At 41.3% G+C, this 19,718-nt stretch overlaps 2 protein-coding genes across 5 annotated transcripts in view; one reads left to right on the forward strand and one right to left on the reverse strand.

The window, feature by feature from the left end:
* On the reverse strand, positions 1-16,296 carry CMC2 (C-X9-C motif containing 2). Its single transcript, XM_008525825.2, has 4 exons — positions 16,156-16,296; positions 9,419-9,531; positions 4,935-5,006; positions 1-375 (listed from the first exon to the last, which is right to left on the reverse strand). The coding sequence occupies exons 2-4, from the start codon at positions 9,497-9,499 to the stop codon at positions 289-291; spliced, it is 240 nt and encodes a 79-aa protein (XP_008524047.1). The 5' UTR covers positions 9,500-9,531; positions 16,156-16,296; the 3' UTR covers positions 1-288.
* Positions 16,169-19,718, forward strand: part of CENPN (centromere protein N) — a 25,510-nt gene continuing 21,960 nt past the window's right edge. Inside the window, exon 1 of one of the 4 annotated variants that reach the window (XM_008525824.2) lies at positions 16,169-16,682. The gene's annotated coding sequence lies outside the window, so the exon portion shown is untranslated. Of the gene's footprint in view, positions 16,795-19,718 lie in introns of all 4 variants that reach the window. The other 3 variants (XM_008525823.2, XM_070612367.1, XM_070612366.1) reach the window with 3 other exon arrangements.

A 19,718-nucleotide genomic window follows, 5' to 3' on the forward strand; every position in this document is an offset into this window, starting at 1 on the left:
TAAAGTCAATTATTTTATTGAAGGAGATAAGTTACTCAAATGTTAACTGGCTTAAGCCAGGGAAGAAACGTGTGAGAAGTCAGGTGTGCTGGGAGAGGAGAGAGAGTACTAAAGGCCCTGCCCAACAGACAGTCAGAAGCCAGGGTTTCCATATTTCTCCATGGCTCCATTTCTCACGAGTCATTTTCCATTCAAAGGATTCTGGAGACCAAACGAGACAGGATTCTTTTGGTTATCAACCAAGTCTTTAGGTCTTCTCTCAACCAAGCCATCCAGTAAAAATATAATTTATTTTTCAGATTCCTCTGGAGGATTAAAAAGTCTCTTTCGCATCACATTGCCGTGCTCCCTGCTCTTGGACCTCTTCTCCATGTACTGGAAAATAAAAGGAAGAGGGGGAGAAAAGAGACAGCAGATTACATCACCATTTATATCAGTTAAATTAAATATTTGCAAAATACAAATAATGGTTTTGCTGACAAAATTCTTATTTGTCTCTTATTTCACTAAATCTGAGACAGGAAACAGTGACCTTAGAGGGCTATCTAGTACAATTTCATTTGATACAGTAAAGCACCCACATTCTAATAGGTGCACAAATATTTACTGAATTAACTTCCTTCCAAAATATGAATTCAGCAAATGTTGAAGACGGATGACTCCTGTCCCTGTTCTGCAGGAGCTCACAGTAATGTCCTCTAACCTCTGCTCGAGCGCTTGTAGTTCTGAGAGCTCACTACCTTGAGACGCAGCCTCTTTAATTACTGGACACTTCTACTTGTTCCCAAGTTTTTTATGCAGTAAGTGTTTCCCTGTAAATCCTCCTCCTGCCCTCTATTTCTTCTTGTCTGCTATAATCTTCCAAACATCTGAGTACAGATACCTCACTCACTACCTCTTTTTCAGGCTGAACTGCTGCTTTCTACAACTGTTCACAGAACATGGCTTCTGCCTTCTAATATCTATAAAGCACCTTTTATAGAGCACTTAAATATCAATACTTCTTATAAAAAAAACTACAACCAGAATGAAACACAGCGCTCTCGACACAGTCTGACAGATGTGGATTACAGTGGGCCTACTAGTTCTCGTGACCTCGACATCTTACATTTCCATAAATATTATCAGAAGAGTAACTGGCTCTTAGCCACCATATTATCCTGTTGGTTCATATGGAAATTTACAGTCAGCAGACCTTCCTAGGATTTTTTCGTCATGAATAGTCATCGAACCTGATTCTCCTCAACAACTAGGTTTCTGTAATCAACTGGATCTAAATGCACTTTTCACCTTGGAGGGTTTCTGCCTAATATTCTGTTCTGGCCAGTAGGTTATAAATAACAGCAAATACAGAGCCTGGCACTTGGAAAAAGCACTTGTTTAAAGCAAAGAAAACTGAATATAAGTGTTTGTATATGAATATATTTACAGGCTTATAATATATACACCAAAACAGACATATTTTAAAGGCAAATAAAGGGTCCCCAGGCAGAGGTGGAAAAAGTTAATTCAACTTGATAGAACTGAGTATATACGAACCGCTGGACATCACAATATTTTAGGAGCCAGAGACAGAGAAAGAGGCCAGAAATGAAAAACTAGTGGGAGAGAGCTACGCAGGGACTTGAGCGGATCCCCTCTCCCAGTACCCCTAAGACAACGGTGTGGAGATTCGTGCCTTTGAGTTACTTCATCTTCTGGTCCAGTAACCTCAAATATAAGGAGCTGGGCTAGATAATCTTTCAGAAGTTTTCTAGGTCTAAAGTTTTGGTTGAAGTGTTCTAACACATCTTCTGGAATGGTAGTTTTCAAACTTTTTCTTCCTCATCAAAGGGCCACTGCAAATTACAGATAAAGTACCAGGTCCCTTTAACCAAAATCACTCCTTTGATCTCTCATACATTAATTTTCCTACTAAGATTGTTGGGGGGAAAGGGTGTTTCATTACGTTAAGAAGTTTTTTTAAAAAAAGCCACTATGCTAGAACACGGAGAGATACCTGCTCCGAGAAAAGTACTTGATATCTATCTTTAATCACATATGCTGGGCTGCACCCAGCAATCAGGGTGGGAGGAGGGTCTTAAGGGTAAGTCTTCAGAAGACGATACGTTGTAGCAGGCCAATAAAATAAGTCATGGAGCAAATTAAAATACAGTCTGTATTAAAATATATGTTAAGACATCTTCAAAGAGAGCCAAGATGGCCCTTGAATAAAAGAAGGAAAAAAAAGGATAAATATGATGTTATTCACAAAACTCCACCAAACAATACTGATGGAATGGAAGGTCAATTAACCAAAAACCAAACCAAACCAAACAATTAGGAAGAACGAAAGAGGATGCTGCAAAAGCAATATTAGTGATTATTTCAAACGAAAGAACAAAAGCAGCAACACAGGAGCACAGACAAGCTCAAGAGATGGGCCAGAGCCTTCCCAGTTAAAAGACAAGCTCAAGACAACGGGCCAGAGCCTTCCCAGTTAAAAGACAAGCTCAAGACAATGGGCCAGAGCCTTCCCAGTTAAAAGACAAGCTCAAGACAACGGGCCAGAGCCTTCCCAGTTAAAAGACAAGCTCAAGAGAACGGGCCAGAGCCTTCCCAGTTAAAAGACAAGCTCAAGAGAAAGGGCCAGAGCCTTCCCAGTTAAAAGCTCCCAGGAACGAAGCACTCAAATGACACATGAAGGAAACGGCAGAAGGAGAGCGTTAGAAGCAATAAATGGTAAACTAGAAAGCAGTAAAAGCAGAGAGGAAGTAAATGAGAACAAGTTGAGAAGACTGAAGAATGAAAGAAGAGACAGAAAAACATCTATAAATCAGGTAACGAAATAACATAAAAACCACATAGAGAACTGAGAAAATAAGTCAAGGAGAAAATCTGAAATTTATATGAAAACGAACTCAGATAAAATAAGAAAAGTATCTACAACATTCTACCAAACAGTCACTAACAGCTCAGGACCACCTGGGAAGAAGATTTCACATGAAGATCTAATCACCAAACCAATGGCACAATTATTGAACTATAAGGAGAAAAAATTCTAAACTTAGGGAAAAAGCCATCTTACACAACTGAAAGAATGTGAGAAATAAACAGCTATACCGAATAAAATAGCATGGGCTTTATTTTTCCATAATCTTATTAAAACAGGCACACAGCCCTAGGTGTAGTTTCCATATAAACTAGCCTTCACATATGAAGGAAAAACTCTTCTCAAAAATCAGTTTAAAACACTTCTACAGGTACATGTTTGTGCACACAAAACTATTACCCCCAACTCAGAACTTCAGACAGTTCTAACAGTAAAGACACTGGAAAGGGATTCCACGAGGGGGGAAAAAAAAGGCCCTAGAGGCCAGCCCACTGTCGCAGCAGTTAAGTTCACACGTTCCACTTCGGCGGCCCAGGGTTTGCTGGTTCGGATCCTGGGTGCAGACATGGCACCGCTTGGCAAGACATGCTGTGGTAGGCGTCCCACATATAAAACAGAGGAGGATGGGCATGGATGTTAGCTCAGGGCCAGTCTTCCTCAGCAAAAAGAGGAGGATTGTAAGCATATGTTAGCTCAGGGCTAATCTTCCTCAAAGAAAAAAAGGCCCTAAAGTGGAAAATACAAAAAATGAAGACAGACAGATGCTAGACAGCTTCATAGATCATATCTAATAACTTTCAATATGAGGCTAAATAGGAAAAAAATTTCAAAACTACAGAAAATGAAAGAAAACTGAAAGGCAGATTTTTAGTAGTTATAGATTGTAAAGGTTCTGGACATAAAACATCTGATGTACAAAACAGAAAGAGAATTAAATTTCTTTTCAAAGATTTAAAATGCTTGGTTAGGGGCCCACCCGGTGGCGCAGTGGTTAAGTTTGCATGTTCCACTTTGGCGGCCCGGGGTTCGCCGGTTCAGATCCCGGGTGCGAACATGGCACCGCTTGTCAAGCCATGCTGTGGTAGGCGCCCCATAGATAAAGTAGAGGAAGATGGGCACGGATGTTAGATCAGGGCCAGGCTTCCTTAGCAAAAAGAGGAGGATTGGCAGATGTTAGTTCAGGGCTAATCTTCCTCAAAAAAATAAAATACAATAAAATAAAAATGCTTGGTTAGCAGTACCTTAAAGCAGTACCTTAAAAAGACAATGAACTAGGTACTTTGGCTATTTGCCAAGTCCAAGTCATAACCTAAAATTGGATGCAGGAAATGATTCTTTGCAAACAAGTCAAATTTGATCCCTATGGCTTGTACATACCATAACTAGAAAGAAATTAAACATTTTAAAGCTGGAAAGAGATCTTTCACAAGTTATATAAGGAAACTGAGGCCGAGAGTTTTAGTTACCTGTTAGAGCTGATTGACATAAGTCTTTCTGCTGAACAGAGAGTCAATTTCCCAAACCTTAAAACTCACCCAGAGGACTTCCAGTGATTATGATAAGGAAGTTGTTTTTATTTACATGCATGCAAAAGAATAGCAATGTTCTAAAACTGTCCCTGGAAGACGTTTCACTTCTCTTCTTGGTTTTAGGGGAGGACATACATATAAAGTCAATTTTCTCTGTTACCCTAAAATTTGGAAAAAAAATTTAATAATGGCAGTAACATATAATATTATTCAAAATGTTCTGTTCTATTGTTTAACCATTTCCATCTTTTAACACTTTTCTAGGGCTGGCCCCATGGCTGAATGGTTGAATTCACACGCTCCACTTTGTCAGCCCAGGGTTTCGCCGGTTCGGATCCTGGGCGCAGACATGGCACCGCTCATCAGGCCATGCTGAGGCAGAGTCCCACATGCCACAACTAGGAGGACCCACAACTAAAAAATATACAACTATGCACTGGGAGGATTTGGGAGGGGCAAAAAAAAAGAAGATTGACAACAGTTTTAGCTCAGGTGCCAATCTTAAAAAAAAAAAATATTAACACTTTTCTTACCTCATTCTTCAAGCATTTTCTCATCTCCCGATCAAGATCATTGCAATGACCAAAAAATTTCAGAATGCTGTGCTAAAAGGAAGAAAAGGCATAAAATATTTCATCCCATAATATGCTAAGGTCTCTGGCACATAGAGTTTAAATATTTATTACTATAGAAATGTGTTTAATGTGTCACCTTATTACTAAGCAAACAGTTAAATCACAAGTATAAAATATACAAGTAAACAGGCTTACACTGCCGTTCCTACAAAGGAGGGATAAATGCTCTAGAGTAGATAGATGCTCTATAGTGGAAATGAAAAATAAACTTTTCTTTGATAAAAGGGAAGCCTATTAACCTGCCAAATCCTCACAACGACAAGAGTGTAAACAATTTTATTTCCTAATACCCCTTTCTTTAAGCGCATATTAAAAATCACAGCACAATCCATCCTCTATTACAGGAAGTAATGTCAAAGCGCAGTGTGGCCATAGTAACACAACAAGCAACTTTCTTCACTAGCAACAACTGTCCCACAGAAGGGTTACTTAATAAATGCTTGGTGCCAAAGCCACTTTCTCATTTGCCCCTGTTCAAAACGTCATCAAAATACATCAGAAACACCTAACACTATTATTAGATGGCCTATATGGGCCACATAAATAAGCCACCAACTCACAATATAAAGAAATCTATGTCTGAAGTTCAAAGTCTGCTTTGTATGACAAGCAAAAATAATCTCCTAGTGGTTTCAACTCCTATGACTATTATCATGGCAAAAAGTATGAATGCTGCAAAGCAGATTAAGATGATGACTGAAGTTAAGATCCTAACTTTTAGAAGGGCCATAATTAGTGCATTTGCACGTCACAATTTTTAAGGGTGGGTCAGAGAGCATGGTGATCTCCTATAATGACATGCCATAAATGCTGAACTTGTAGTGGTAATAACAGGCACATCTTTTCCTTTTCTTTCTAATTAAGGCTTTCATAGAAACCAGGCAACACATAATTAGGAAGCTATGCCTCATGCTGTTTCTTTTTTTCCCTGCTTCATTGCCACTTTAAATGTACTTTTCTGGTCCACTCTGAATAAACGGTCAGAGTTTTTCTGGCGAGCATTTAAGAGAGACTTAGATCTCCCACCAGTTCACCTAATGGCCTTTTCAGAATAATTATTTCTCGTGTATTTTTCCTAAACTACTTCCTTGACAACAAATAAACAGGGACAATGTATTTTCACACACCTTCAGGACAAGCAGAAATAACAGAAAGGGTTAGACTTTTAAGACAATATTTCATAGCTTAGTTTACATTTATTTATATCATTCCATATACATACATCTTATTTTAAAACTCTAAGACAAAACTAATTTATACTTTTGCTTTCACCTCAACATTAAACCCAAATAAGAATTATACTATTTGACATTACATGAAAAACAAGCCCAAAATGCCCTAGTGGAGCTGGTAAAAGAAATGTCCACGGGCTGCAATTCTCTCAGATACACACAGCATAAGCCACTAGTGCCTGACGGCTATTTCTAGAGAACCACACTGGCTGGCTGGCTGAGTAAGTGACTCAATCGACTGACGTCTGGAAGACAGTGTCCCGGGCACTAAGGATACAGCACTGAGCAAGGCGGCCCTGGGCCTACTCTCACAGCGCACAGTCAGAAGGAAAAGACGAATAATGAAGTGACTGCTATAAAGCAGTGGTTCTCAAAGTATAGTCCAGGGATGCAGAGGAGTTCCCAAGAGTTTTCCAGGGGACACATAAGGTAAAAACTATTTTCCTATTAATCAAAGATCTTATTTGTTTTGTTCATTTTCATTCTCTCTCAAGGGTACCGTAGAATTTTCCAGAAGCTACATGAAGTATAATATCAACACAGATTGAATGTAGAGGCAGATATGAGAATCTAGCTATATTCTATTAGGCCCAACATTTAAGAGAATTGCACAAATGCAAAAGCAATGTCACTCTTTTCACTTTTTTTTTGTTTTGGAAACTAAGATCTTTTTTGTGAAAAATAACTATGTAACAGGCTTATTATTCTAATTTTTAAATTAATATTTTTAAATTTCTCAGTTTTAATTTCTATTTCAGTAAATATTGGCAGACACAGCCTACATAAACAAAAGTTCTTTCGGGTCCTGAATAATTTTTAAGAATGTAAAGGAGTCTTGAGACCAAAAAATGTGAGAACAATTGCTATAAAGTAGGAAATGCACTATGTATGATGTTACTGGTGTATAGAGTGACTATACCAAGTGAATCTAGGCCAGGAAAGGAGAAAAGGAAGAGGAAATAACAAATTAAGCTGACTAAAACCTGGAGGGTGCTAAAGCCTGGTCTACCAAATGGGAAGTGCTGATTGTGAGGAGGCTCTAAGTTAAGGAAAGGAAAAAGCAAACACAAAGCGTGGAAGAGAGAAACGTGCTCCACAACTGCAGAAAAAAGCACACAGGAAGGAGGGGAGGAGAAGGCAGGCGTAGGAGAGTGGGGAAGCTCAAGAGATAATCAGAGGCCAGTTTCATGAAGGTCTTGATACACAAAGTAAGAAATTTACATTTTATTCTATAGGCAAAGGGAGCCAGTAAAGGAGAACAACAATTAAATTCATGTTTGAGAGACTGCTCTAGATGCAGTGTGGAAAGTGAATTAGGACAAAGAGGACAAAACAGTCAGAGGACCAGGTGGCCCCAGTAAGATACCGTTGTAATTAAGTAGTGTTAAGAATAGACATATAAATCAGTGGAAGAGACTAGAGAGCCCAGAAATAGACCCACTCACATATGGTCAATTGATTTTTGACAAAGGCACCAAGGCAATTTAGTGGGGAAAGGCGACACTTGCCAATAAAAGGTGTTAGAATAACTGGGTATCCATAGGGAAAGAAAGAAATCTTAACTCAAACCTCACACCACACACAAAAACTAACTTGAAATGAATCACACTAAAATGAAAAGGCTAAAACTATAAAACGTCCAGAAGAAAAACTAGAAGAAAATCTTTGTGACCAGGAAATACACAAAGATCCTTAAAACACAAAAAACAGAAACAATAAAAGAAAAAAACTGGTCAATTAGACTTCTTCATACTTACAAACTGTTCTTTGAAACACACCCTTAAGAAAACGAAAAAGGATGTCATAGACTGGGAGAAGATATTTACAATACACTTACCAGACAAAGGACTTATATATCGAATGATAAAAAGAATCCTTACAACTCAATAATAAGGCAAACAACTCAATTTTTAAATATGGGCAAGATGTCATGAATGGCCAATATGCACACAGAGATACTCAAAATCATCAGCCATCCGGGAAATACGATTGAAAACCAAATGAGATATTACTACATACCCATAGAGCGGCTAAAGTTAAAGACTTACAATATCAATTCTTGATCTAGCTGTATGATAAACATAGTTTGCCTAAAGTATATTGTCATCAACAACATTCTTTGAACCAGTAAAAATATCTGACTTCACAGGTCATGGGTATCACTTACTGCCTTATTTTTAGTCTTAAAATTCTACTCATTTAAATGATAGTTATTATATAATTTGATATATCTACACTGTATAAATATCATGAGGAAAATAATGCATCATCCAAAGTTAAAGAAAAACATAAACGCTCTTTATAAATGTCTCATGTGTCAAACACATGGGAAAAAAGCTAAATATTTGACATCTGTAAAGATACCAGCTTAATTTAAAGCATTCCAAAAATGGGCTTCTTTTCTATTTTGGTTTTTACCATGGAATTTTACTTTCATTCCACTAACAATTAAGTAAATCTGTCAAATTAGGCCAATCATAATTTAAATCTAGCTAATACCTACTTACAAAGAAAGTTTCACTTTCCTTTAAACATAGAATGGTAGACATCAAGGAACAGAAAATGTTAGAATTTCATTATGACCAGAAGAGTCAGAGCTGAACATAATTGTTCTAGTGCCCTGAAATTAGGAAAAGGAAAGTATTTTATTATAAGAACATGGATTCTAAGGTATTACATGGCATTTCAAGAGTTCCCTAACAAACTATCATGCTTGATTTTTACTAATCATAAAAGGTAGCGGTTTCTGAAAAATCACAAGCTTGGGGCTGGCCCTGGGACAAAGGGGTTAAGTTCGTGTGCTCCATGTCTGCAGCCTGGGGTTCACTGGCTCAGACCCAGGCGTGGACCCACATATCGTTTATCAAGCCATGCTGTGGCAGGCAGCCCATATATGTAAAGTAGAGGGAGATGGGCACGGATGTTAGCTCAGGGTGAATCTTCCTCAACAAAAAGAGGGGGATTGGTGGCAGACGTTAGCTCAGGGCTCAAAATAAAAAAAAGCACAAGCATCAGTTGCTTATCTGTACTAAGCTAAGATGCATTACTAAGACATTATCATTCCCTTCCATTAATGGAGATAACATTTTACATCAGTGTGTTGCACCTAAGTTTCATTTTTGCTTTATGGTCATTTTTCTGAAGTCTTACATTTTTGTGACATTCCTTAAGCAAGTTAATCAAGACGTTGCATTCTTCAGTGTGCAAGTGTGGAGATAAGTCAGGATGCATCTTTAGAAGATGATGGAGCACGGCAGAGCAACCTGTGGATACAAGAGTGTCTTGAGTATGTGTGACTATATTCGTTAGTGCGACCTAAAACTATTTTCAGTAAGAACCTGCAGTGATTTTTATCAGAAAAGAATGTTGACCTTAGGCAAATTATTAAACTTGAGCCTCAGTTTGCTTCCTCAGCCAATCACTTAACAGATTCAGCAAGTTATCAGGAGTGTTTAGAAAACTCGCAGGTTCAGAAAAAAGCAGGACTCCTCAAGAGCCCCAATCCTGGAAACAAGTGCTCAAACAAAAACAGCTTGCCTATATTAATAAGTCCAACTTCAGTCATTTTCCCACATTCCTGAAATTGATTACAACTCATTTGTTCAGATGAAATTCTACCAATTAAGAGAACTGGCTTATTAACCCTTTTAAAGTGTATATTCCTCTGAGAGGATCAAAGGGCCATTAGTCAGTCTCACATTAGGGTGAATACAGATTTTCTTCCTAGAATCTGGCTAAGAAAAATCTAACTAAACAATGAAGAAAAACAAGAAGCAGGTGTGAAATTTTTTTCCAAATTTAGCAGATATATCTATAAAATGCAATTATTAGAATTACAGAATTATTAGAATAATAATAGATATTAGAATAATAATTCTAATAATCCTAGAATTCTAATATTATTATTAGAATTATAGAATGCAATTATCAGAACCTGAAATTAAGTTTAATTGGTTCATTCACAAAGCAGAAAATTAGCAGCCAAGGTCAAAGCAAAAGTATTATTTTGAGGTGTCTGCTATAGTTATGTAGTACTATTCACCTATTCTTGTTTTAACTTATTCTTTTTAACTCAGAAAAGATTAACAAAAGAAAGATTCAATTAATTGCTTTAATCTCTTAAAAGTTTCGAGAAAGGAAACACAGAAGAAAGTCATGACCTTAGGTTGGGCAGGGTTCTTAGATATATCAAAACCACAATCCTTAAAAGAAAAAATTGGTAAAAACTCATCAAAATTAAAAACATTCCCACTTCAAAAAACATCATTAAGGGGCTGGCCCCGTAGCCAAGTGGTTAAGCTCCTGAGCTCTGCTTCGGAGGCCCAGGGTTTTGTCAGTTCGAATCCTGGGCGCGGACATGGCACCGTTCATCAAGCCATGCTGAGGCGGCATCCCACACACCACAACTAGAAGGACCCACACACAACTATGTACGGGGGACTGTGGGAGAAAAAGGAAGACTAAAATCTTTAAAAAAAAAAAAAAAACAAACATCATTAAGAAAATGAAGAAAGACAAGCGACACTTTGGGTGATAATGATGTGTCAATGTAGGTTCATCAATTGCAATAAACATACCACTCTGGTGGGGGATGTGGACAGCAGGCAAGGATGGGGGGAAGGGGCAGAGGGCATATGGGATCTCTCTGTACTTTCTGCTCAGTTTTGCTGTGTACCTAAAACTGCTCTAAAAAGTAAAATCTACTACAAGCTACAGACTAGGAGAAACTATTTGCAAATCATATATGATAAAGGACTTCTATCTAGAATATATAAAGAATGCCTACAAACAATCCAATGTTTAAAATGGACCCCCAAAATGGGCAAAAAATTTGAACAGATATTTCACTGAAGAAGATACAGGTCTGGTTAATTAAGCACATGAAAAGATGCTGAACACCATTAGCCGTTACGGAAATGCAAATTAAAACCACAACGAGATAGCACTACACAGCCACCAGAATAGCTATAATCAAAGTCAGACAATACCAAGCATTGGTTAGGATGTGGAGAAAATGGACCTCATGCATTGCTATTGGGAATGTGAAATAGTACAGACACTTTGGAAAACAATTTGGCAGTTGCAGTTGCTTAAGAAGTTAATGCAAACTTATCATATGACCTGGAAATTGCATTCCTAAAGACAAATGAAAACATATCCACACAAAGAGATGTATGTGAATGTTCATAGTATCATTCCTAACAGCCAATGTTGGAAACAATCCAAATGTCCAATAACTAGGTAATTGGATAAACAAATGTGGTATATCTATACAATAAAACACTATTTAGCAATTACAAGGAATGAACTTGATACATGCGCCAACATGGATGAACCTCAAAAGCACTAAGCTAAACGAAAGCAGCGAGATTCAAAAGACTACATACAGTACGTACGTAAGAGTTGCGCCCAGCTGAGAGATGAGTATTTGAAATGGAAACTGGAAATACGGCCAAGTTCAAGTCTTACTTGCCTGCCACTGACTGCAAAGTCTTTTCAATTAATATAAATTTTTGCCTCAGAAAAATTAGGTCTCACACAGTTCAGCAATTCAAGTCACCTAATATTATACAATATTATGCACCTACACTTATATATAGTATTACTTATCTAGTTCCTGTCTGACTTATTTTTTCTGAAGGAAGATAAACATTGGTTTAGTCACCTAGAAAATGTCTTTAATATTTTATTTTGTAAATACATTTGACAAAATATTTTTTTATATTTCTATCAACCAGCCCTCAAATTTATGCTTTTATAGTTCAGAAACAACCTTATGATGTACCGAAATGACCTCTTTAATTAGCAAAGTAAACACTTGGGAAGACACTTGGCTGCTGATGTAAAGGGATATGTGCACATTGCATATAAGCATAAATGCATATCATGTTAGATATTTTTCCTCCCTCCATAAGAAAAGTTTACTTCAAATATGTATGCTGCTGTAGACCCAGCCAGGGTACCAATAAGACATCTTTCCTCCTATTTATTTATTTATTCTAGATGACTATATCAAAGAAGAAAATGGTTTCCTATAATTTCCTTTCCCTTTTCTTGATAAAAAGCTACCACTTACCCTAAAGCACTAAACACTTACCTTATCCCTTATCTAACAAACTCCTTGCTTTACCGCTCACTCCCCTCTCCTCCCCCTATCTTTTCACTTAGAGATTCTCTTCTTCCCCTTTCCCTCTCTTCACCCTTTCCCTCTGCTCCCTTCCGTGCACTCTGTGTGATCTGGCTTTGCCCTTTGGTGCTTACAGAGATGTACTGCTGTACTCTTGGGTGTAATGTACAAACCATAACTATAAAACAATGGCATTCTTCTTAGAACACATTTAAATGAGTGCTGATACCTCCCAGCAGTCATCTTTAAAAGCCTATTCTAATAACACTATAACTCAAAGTAATTTTTTATGAACCGAAGAAAAGCTATATATTCCATATTCTTATTTTTAAAATTTCTTCAAAGCTATAAGAATATATCTACATTATTAGTGTAGAAAATAATTTGTAGAACACTTACCATGTGCTAGGCACAAGTGTTATAATCCTCCCAATAACCTTAGGAAGTAGGTACCTTTTTAAATTCAGTTGAACCAGAAGAAATTGCCTTTTTGTAGGTCAAAATATGCATTACTCAAATTTTCATAGCAAAACTAAGCCCCAGGTCACACAGTGAGAGTTACTACTCAACGTAATCTCTCACCATGACTGATTTTTCCCACATTCAAAATAGGAAAGACATGCCTTCGTAGCACTTCATGAATGAAATAAATTCAGATAGAAGGAACTATTTCCCAAAGATCCTGTGGTTGGCTAAAGTGCAACAGGCCCTAATTCTAGGCCTAGGTTCCACAGAAGTCAATTTAATATTCTCCTGTATTATTAGAAACAGAGGAGCTGTCTACATCAAGAAAAGAACAGTACTGTGTTCGTCCTATCTGCCATGTCCAGAATATTGACAATTTGAATATTCCTGAGGGATGCTCAGGATGGAGATGGCTCTGAAACTAGGTTTAAACAGGGAACCATTAATGAAATTGGGGATATTTACCAATTTAGGGAAGCCCCCATCAGAGGGGACAGATAAAAGAACAACCCGGTTAAGCAGGACAAGCAACGGATTTGAAGGGAAAAGATGCTGGGTTTGGAGGCGAAAGTGGTAGACTCAGCTCTTCACAAGTTATGTCACTTTGGTTACTTATTCTGAGACCTAAGACTCTTCTTCCACAAAATGGAATTAGTTCTTGACCTATAATCTCTGTGTGACCATGAGGTTTACAATAACCTCTGTGAGAGTATCTGAAATCGTGAACAGTGAGTGGGACATATGTAAAGCATTATTTGTGTATCTGAGATGCTCTGTCACATGATGGGAAAGGGTGACCTGAATTTACTCTGAGGTGTTTCTGAGGACAGGACTGGAAATCAAAGGGTGGAAGTCACAGAGGCAGAAGTCATCTTCATGGAGCTGTCCAACAACGAAACAGGATGCTGCGGGAAGCCCTTGATATCTGTCCTGACGTGCCCAAAAGAGACTGGCCACATCAATTAAGGATGTCAAGAGTATAATACTTCTTGAATTGTGTTCTTAAGTTTCTTCTCAAATCTAGGTTCACAATTAAATGATGTTACACCGTTTCCAAAAATAAAATTCACACTCAAAGGATAAACAGTTGTTACTATAAAGAAGGCAGAAAACAATTTCAAAACGATACTGCCAAGGTAATTATGAACTTCAGCCACACGACTGAAACAAAAGTGAAGGAAACATTATTTGTGATAATGCTTTGCCCATGGGTGTTGGCATGAGAAAGAGGGATAAATTCCATTCAAACTGTTGTTATTTAGTTAAACACAAAACTTCAGTCCCACCTTTACACTGCCATTTAGGGTTAACTTGTCACAATTACAATACTTCCCACCCCTGCCAACCCCACCCACTTCCTCAAGTATGCACACACTGACGCCAAGCAGTTCGCTGAAACTCTTAAAAATGTTTAGCTGTGACAATCTGATGTTTTGATAACTGGATAATATGACCCTGCAAAGCAATTTTAACTTTTACTTGGGGGTAAGCTGGAGGGTAGAGGCAGTAGGTTATTCTCACTAAAGATTTAGAAATTATAGTCTTATTTTATTCAGTCCTTCACCTTATTCTACCAAGACTCTGACGTAAAAATCTTCCTAATGAGTATTCTATGAGAGAGAGAAGATTTCAACCACCAGGTGGCACAATTTTAGAAAATCAATAAACCGAAGAGAAAGCAATACAATAACTCTAGTAAACAAAAGGGAGTAAACATTCTAATAACACAGTTCAGCAGATCTATAATCACAGTGGGGAAACCCTATATTTGAATGCCACTTGGGTTTTCTTTAGAAAGATTCTGTTACTGTTTGGCTTCACCAGAAAGAAATTTACGCTACAGTTGCAATTTCTAATGTCATTTTAAAGCAAGCAAAAAAGGAGGCCAAAGTCTCCTGTTCAGAATTTGAAGAATCTGTTCACCAGGAAAAACGGTAAACTAATACTTATTGCTTTCTAAAATGTATTTTTTTAAAAGCCTACATTTTTGAAAGCTCTGGAATTAGTTAAATTAGTTTTTCTCCAACCACTTCAAACGATGCACCATATTCAGCAGAAGCAGCCAACAGACGACACCAGCTACCCCACCCACCTCTACTTATCACAGCTGCCAAGGGCCCAAATCGAAATAGATGCTCTAAGTGGCTGGCGCTCCCAGAGGACAGACCATGCCCCCTGCTACCCAGAGCAACCTGGGAGACAGACTGGAGGACTCCCTTCCGCCGCACAGTCTCATAAGGAATGGGCCAAGTCGTATCTTTCCTTGAACAGTTACGGGCACTTCCTAGGTGCTAAGCACTCTGCCAGATTACATGAATTTCCGAGGAAAATCTTCGTCCACGCATCTCAAAGAATCACAGGCTAGCCAGGGAATACCCTTGTAAATGCATCTACTAAACGCCCAATAAATGTGCGAATGCTGAATTTAGGATGACCACAGATTTGAGAATTGGCTCAAACTTCAACACGCTTTTTTAAAAGGATGGATCTGAGGCTTATTTTAAGCGCAGAAGCCCATGTGTACAGGACAGGAGACACAAGGGGGGTCACCACAGAACTCCTTTGCCAGCGCGAACGTCTTTTATGCATTGAACCTTTTAAACGAAAGTTTCCAGAACTCGGATTTACTTAAGACTCTTCTTAAAGCACCTACTGTGAGACTACAAGCACGGTCGTGTCTCAACCCAGGAAAAGGTATGTGAACGTCCACTTTCCTTGAAAAGGGTACTGATGGGGGTTGGCGGATGGTCACACCGCAAGACAGACTGGGGGCAACTCTCGCTGCAGCTGAGATGCGCCCCCCACCTTCCACAGGCTAGTTCTAACCCCCCGGATCATCAGGAACAGTAACCACCACGCCACGGACTGAGCGCTCCCGTGTCACACACCGCGTGAAGCGCTTCCCTGCTCACGATCGCGGCGATGGGTGACCCCCATTTTGCAAGCGAGAAAGCCGCGGCTCAGGGAGGGGAGGAGCCCACCCGAGGTCACCCCCTGGAGAGCGGCGGGGTCGATCCCCGCACGGGGAGAAAGCTCCGGGCCCAGGCCTGCTCCCAGCGCGTCCTCAGCGCACGCCCGGGCTCAGGACGCCCCGGCAAAATCCCTGGCGCCGCGCGCGGCCGCAGGGCTGGGGCAGAACGGCCGCCCGGAGGGCCCCCAGGCCCCGACCTCGGAAAGCACGGGGGGGCGCGCGCGAGCAGGGGATGCGGGCACGGCCGGGGGGGTCTCGCGGCCTCCCCGGACACCGCGGCCAGGAAAAGAGCGCCCCTCCGAACCGCCCGACCCCGAGACTCACCCGACTCGCGGCCACACCGGGCGGGCTGAAGCGGAATTCACCGGCGAGAACGCCCCACCCTAAGGCCGGCAGCCTAGGCGCCAGAGCCGGAGGGCTCCGGGCCACGAAATGTCCAGCGCCCTCGGCGGCTGACCCCGCTCGGCCAGCCCCAGCCGCTCGCGTCCTCTGGGGCGCATGCGCCACCTGGCTGGACGGGCCCACTTTCGGGCGCTGGGAGGGGGAGAGAGAGTGAGTCCACGGAGGCACGGCGGAGCCTAAACGACAAGCCAAGCCGACAAGCCAGATTTTGTGGCTCATATTAACTTCATTTAAGCAACCTTCTTTGCTATGAGGGGTGACGTGGGGGCTTGCCGAGTTCCACTTGTGCCGCTCCCCTCAAGTGGCCCCCTGAGCTGAGGGACAGTCCAAAGTACGAGCCCCCTCCAGTGGGCGGGGCTCGAGGGCGGCGGGAACTGCAATTGGTGGCTTTGAAGGAGCAGCGGGCGGGAACGGCTGCTGAGGAGAGGCACGGCTGGCGATGTGGGACGGTGAGAGAGCCCCTGGCGGCCTGGGATCAGGCCCCGGAGGGTGGCAGGAGCCTTGAGGAAGCCCATCCCAGGCCTCGGGGGTGACATCTTTGCGACTGCCGCCCGTCCCAAGGTGCGGGATGGGCGCTCGGTCTCGGGCTGGAGGCCGGGGACTGGGACTACGGTTGAGGCTGAGGCGAGAGAGGGCAGCGATGCTTCGTCTGACGTCACATCCGCCCGTGGTGGGGCGGGGCCTTTCGTAGGGCGTGCGTCAGTGCCGGAGCCGCCCCGAGTGGTCACGTGACGGACTACACGCCTTTCCCCGCGTTGGGTTGCTGCTTTGCCGGGCGTTGGGCGTTTTGATATTTGCTTAACCTTGGCTTCCGTCTTTTTCCGTCCGTGCGCCTCTCGCATTACTCCCTATGGCAGCTCTTCAGCGGTGTAGGTTTACAGGACAGTTACTTAAAAGGGCTCTTTTTTTGTCGTGCGTTCATTCAACAAATATATCTCGAGCACCTGCTGTATGTAGGCACTGTGCTGCTAAATGCCAGGAAGCGAAAAGAAATTAGATCACAGGGAATCAGAAGGGTGTACTAAAGGGTTTTCCAACTTTATTGGTGAGATTGAGTGCCGTCTTTGTACCAGAATTCTTTAGAAGAGCATTCTGCAAACTCTACCCAGAATTGAGAATCTTCTGAGGCACTCTGAAAATGCAAACTCTCAAGCCCTAATCGATGCCCCCCTACCTTCCAGTTTAAAGCACTGGGGCCCAGGAATCTGCATTTTAGCAAGCCCACCCCAAGCTCCTGTGTTTTGATGAGAGAAGTTGGTTCGCTATTTCCCTGACTCTTGGACACTCATCCTTCGCAGGTGTTTTATCTCCTTGGACACACTTCTTAGGGAGAATATCTAATACTTCATTCCACAAGTATTTATCATGTAGGGATATGGCTATGAATGAGACAAACATAGCTGCTACCCTAGTGGAGCTCAACAAAATAGTGTAAAGCAATAAAGTCATCAATAAGCAAGATAATTTCAGATAATTCTGTGAAGACAATAAGCATTGAAAGGTGGGGAATAACTTTAGAATGGGTGGTCAGAATAGGTCTCTCTGAGTAGAAGTCATCTAAGCTGAGACCTGAATTACAGAAAGCGCCACTCATGTGAGTATGTGCAGGAAGAACCTTCTAGGCAGGGGTGGCTGCAGGTACAATGGCCCTTTCCTGGAAGGATCATTTTGTATTAGAGGAATTAAAAGGCCAATGGAGCTGGAGCTCAGAAAGGCAAGGAAAGAGTGGTAGATGACAGGGAGGGAGACAGGAACCCAACCACGCAGGGCTTTGTAGACCACGGGGAGGATTTTAGTCCTGACATTAAGGTATGTTGGTCCTGTATCTGGGCAAGGAGGCAATTCGGGCTCAATTTTCATGATCCTCATTCTGTTCTCTTGTTCTTAATTCTGTTATTTTTCTCTTGCTAAACAAATAATAGTTCCTCTTTATTTTGTTTCAGCTATTTTCAGTATCTTTTTAAAATACAGTCAACTACTCTTTATCTTTTTGGAAGTGGTCAATGGTAATAAATTATATGCAGTGTTCAACAGACAATTAAATGGTAGAAATAAGGCACAGCCGGAATTCTTGTAGGAGGATATTCCTCTTTTTGTCCTTGGAAATCCCGAAGTTGTGGTGTGAGCAGATGAGACTGACAGACTGCTGCCTCTTGTCTTAAACAGGGACACCAAGGTCTTGTTGGGGAATTTAAAGTCTGCCAATATCCTGCTTAATCTTAGTTTAGAAATCATGCTTGCTTGCTTTTTTATGTTCTGTCTTTTATAAGGGGTGAGGGGGATGTCCATCAGTGTCCCCAGATGAGGTAGCAGAGCTAAGATCAGCTGTCACCCTTGGCCCACAGCTTCTGCCCTACGGAAAATAATAAAAGGGCTCAGGATCCTCCCTCCCCATGCCACAGCTTTAAGACAGCACTAAGTTACGCTCCTGAAGATCTTTGCCCTTGTCTGTTGCTGAGGGAGTCACACTAGATTTGGGGCTCAAGACCTTTTGGACAGTTGAAGGATCTCACCTTCAGCCCTGGGGCAGGAAAAGTGAGGTAACAGCTCTACGTTAATTGGCAAGGCCTTAAAGGAGAAAGAGACTACAGTCCCCTCCTCCTGCAGTTCTTATTGTGTCCCAGAGGCTCATAAATGCAGCTGTTTATTCAGTATCTCCACTTGAGTCTAATAATTAACCTTAAAATTTACATGTTCAAAACGGAATTCTTGAGCTTTCCTCTGCCCCTGCCCCCTAGAGCCACTCCGTTCTTTCAGTTACCTGGTAAAACCTTGGTATCATCTTTGATTCCTGTCTTGCTCTCACATCCCACATCTAATCCATCAGGAAATCCTGTGGGCTCTCTTAAAAATATATCCAGAATCTGACCTCTTCCCACCGCCTCCATTTGGGTCCACCATCATCTCTTACCTAGAGTTTTGCAGTAATAATGTAGCTCCTAGCTGGCCTCCCGCTTCCACCCTCCGTCCTAGACTGCATGCCCAGAGCAGGAGCCAGACCCATGCTGGTAGTAAACCTAAGTGACAGCTTAGCCCACCTTTTCTCAAGACCTTCCCACAGCTGGTTTCTGTCAGAATAAAAGCCATGATCCCTGCAGCGGCCCCCAGGTCCCTCCACCATCTCTGGCCTCACTTCCTTCTCTGCGCCCCCTCACTCCGGCCTCCCTGAAGGCCTCCTTCTCCCTGTTCCTTGAAGGCCCCAAGGCTTTTGCACTTGCTGTTCCCTCTGCCCGGAAAGCTCTTCCACCAGCTAGCCATGTGGCTCACTCTCTCCTGCAAGGATTGGCTCAAATGCCACCCTCTCTCTGAAGCCTAATCTCTCCACCCCCACCGCGCCCACCTCCCTCCCAGCCTGCTCCATTTTCACTTCTAGTTTTTTCTTAACACTATTCCATTTTTTTCTTAGCACTTATCACTTTTAACACATTTTGTGATTTTCCTCTTGCCTCTCTCTCCCAGCTAGAATGGACGCTCCATACTGGCAG

The sequence above is a fragment of the Equus przewalskii genome, chromosome 3, assembly GCF_037783145.1.
Source record: "Equus przewalskii isolate Varuska chromosome 3, EquPr2, whole genome shotgun sequence".
NCBI classification, from domain to species: domain Eukaryota; kingdom Metazoa; phylum Chordata; class Mammalia; order Perissodactyla; family Equidae; genus Equus; species Equus przewalskii.

What these genes read in the sequence shown, in the direction of transcription:
- CMC2 (XM_008525825.2), bottom strand. Translation starts at nt 9,499, where the DNA reads ATGCATCCTGACTTATCTCCACACTTGCACACTGAAGAATGCAACGTC. An exon ending in TTAAGGAATGTCACAAAAAT is followed by an intron (nt 5,007 to 9,418) that starts GTAAGACTTCAG and finishes TCTTCCTTTTAG; the next exon opens with CACAGCATTCTGAAATTTTT. An exon ending in GAAAATGCTTGAAGAATGAG is followed by an intron (nt 376 to 4,934) that starts GTAAGAAAAGTG and finishes TTTATTTTCCAG; the next exon opens with TACATGGAGAAGAGGTCCAA.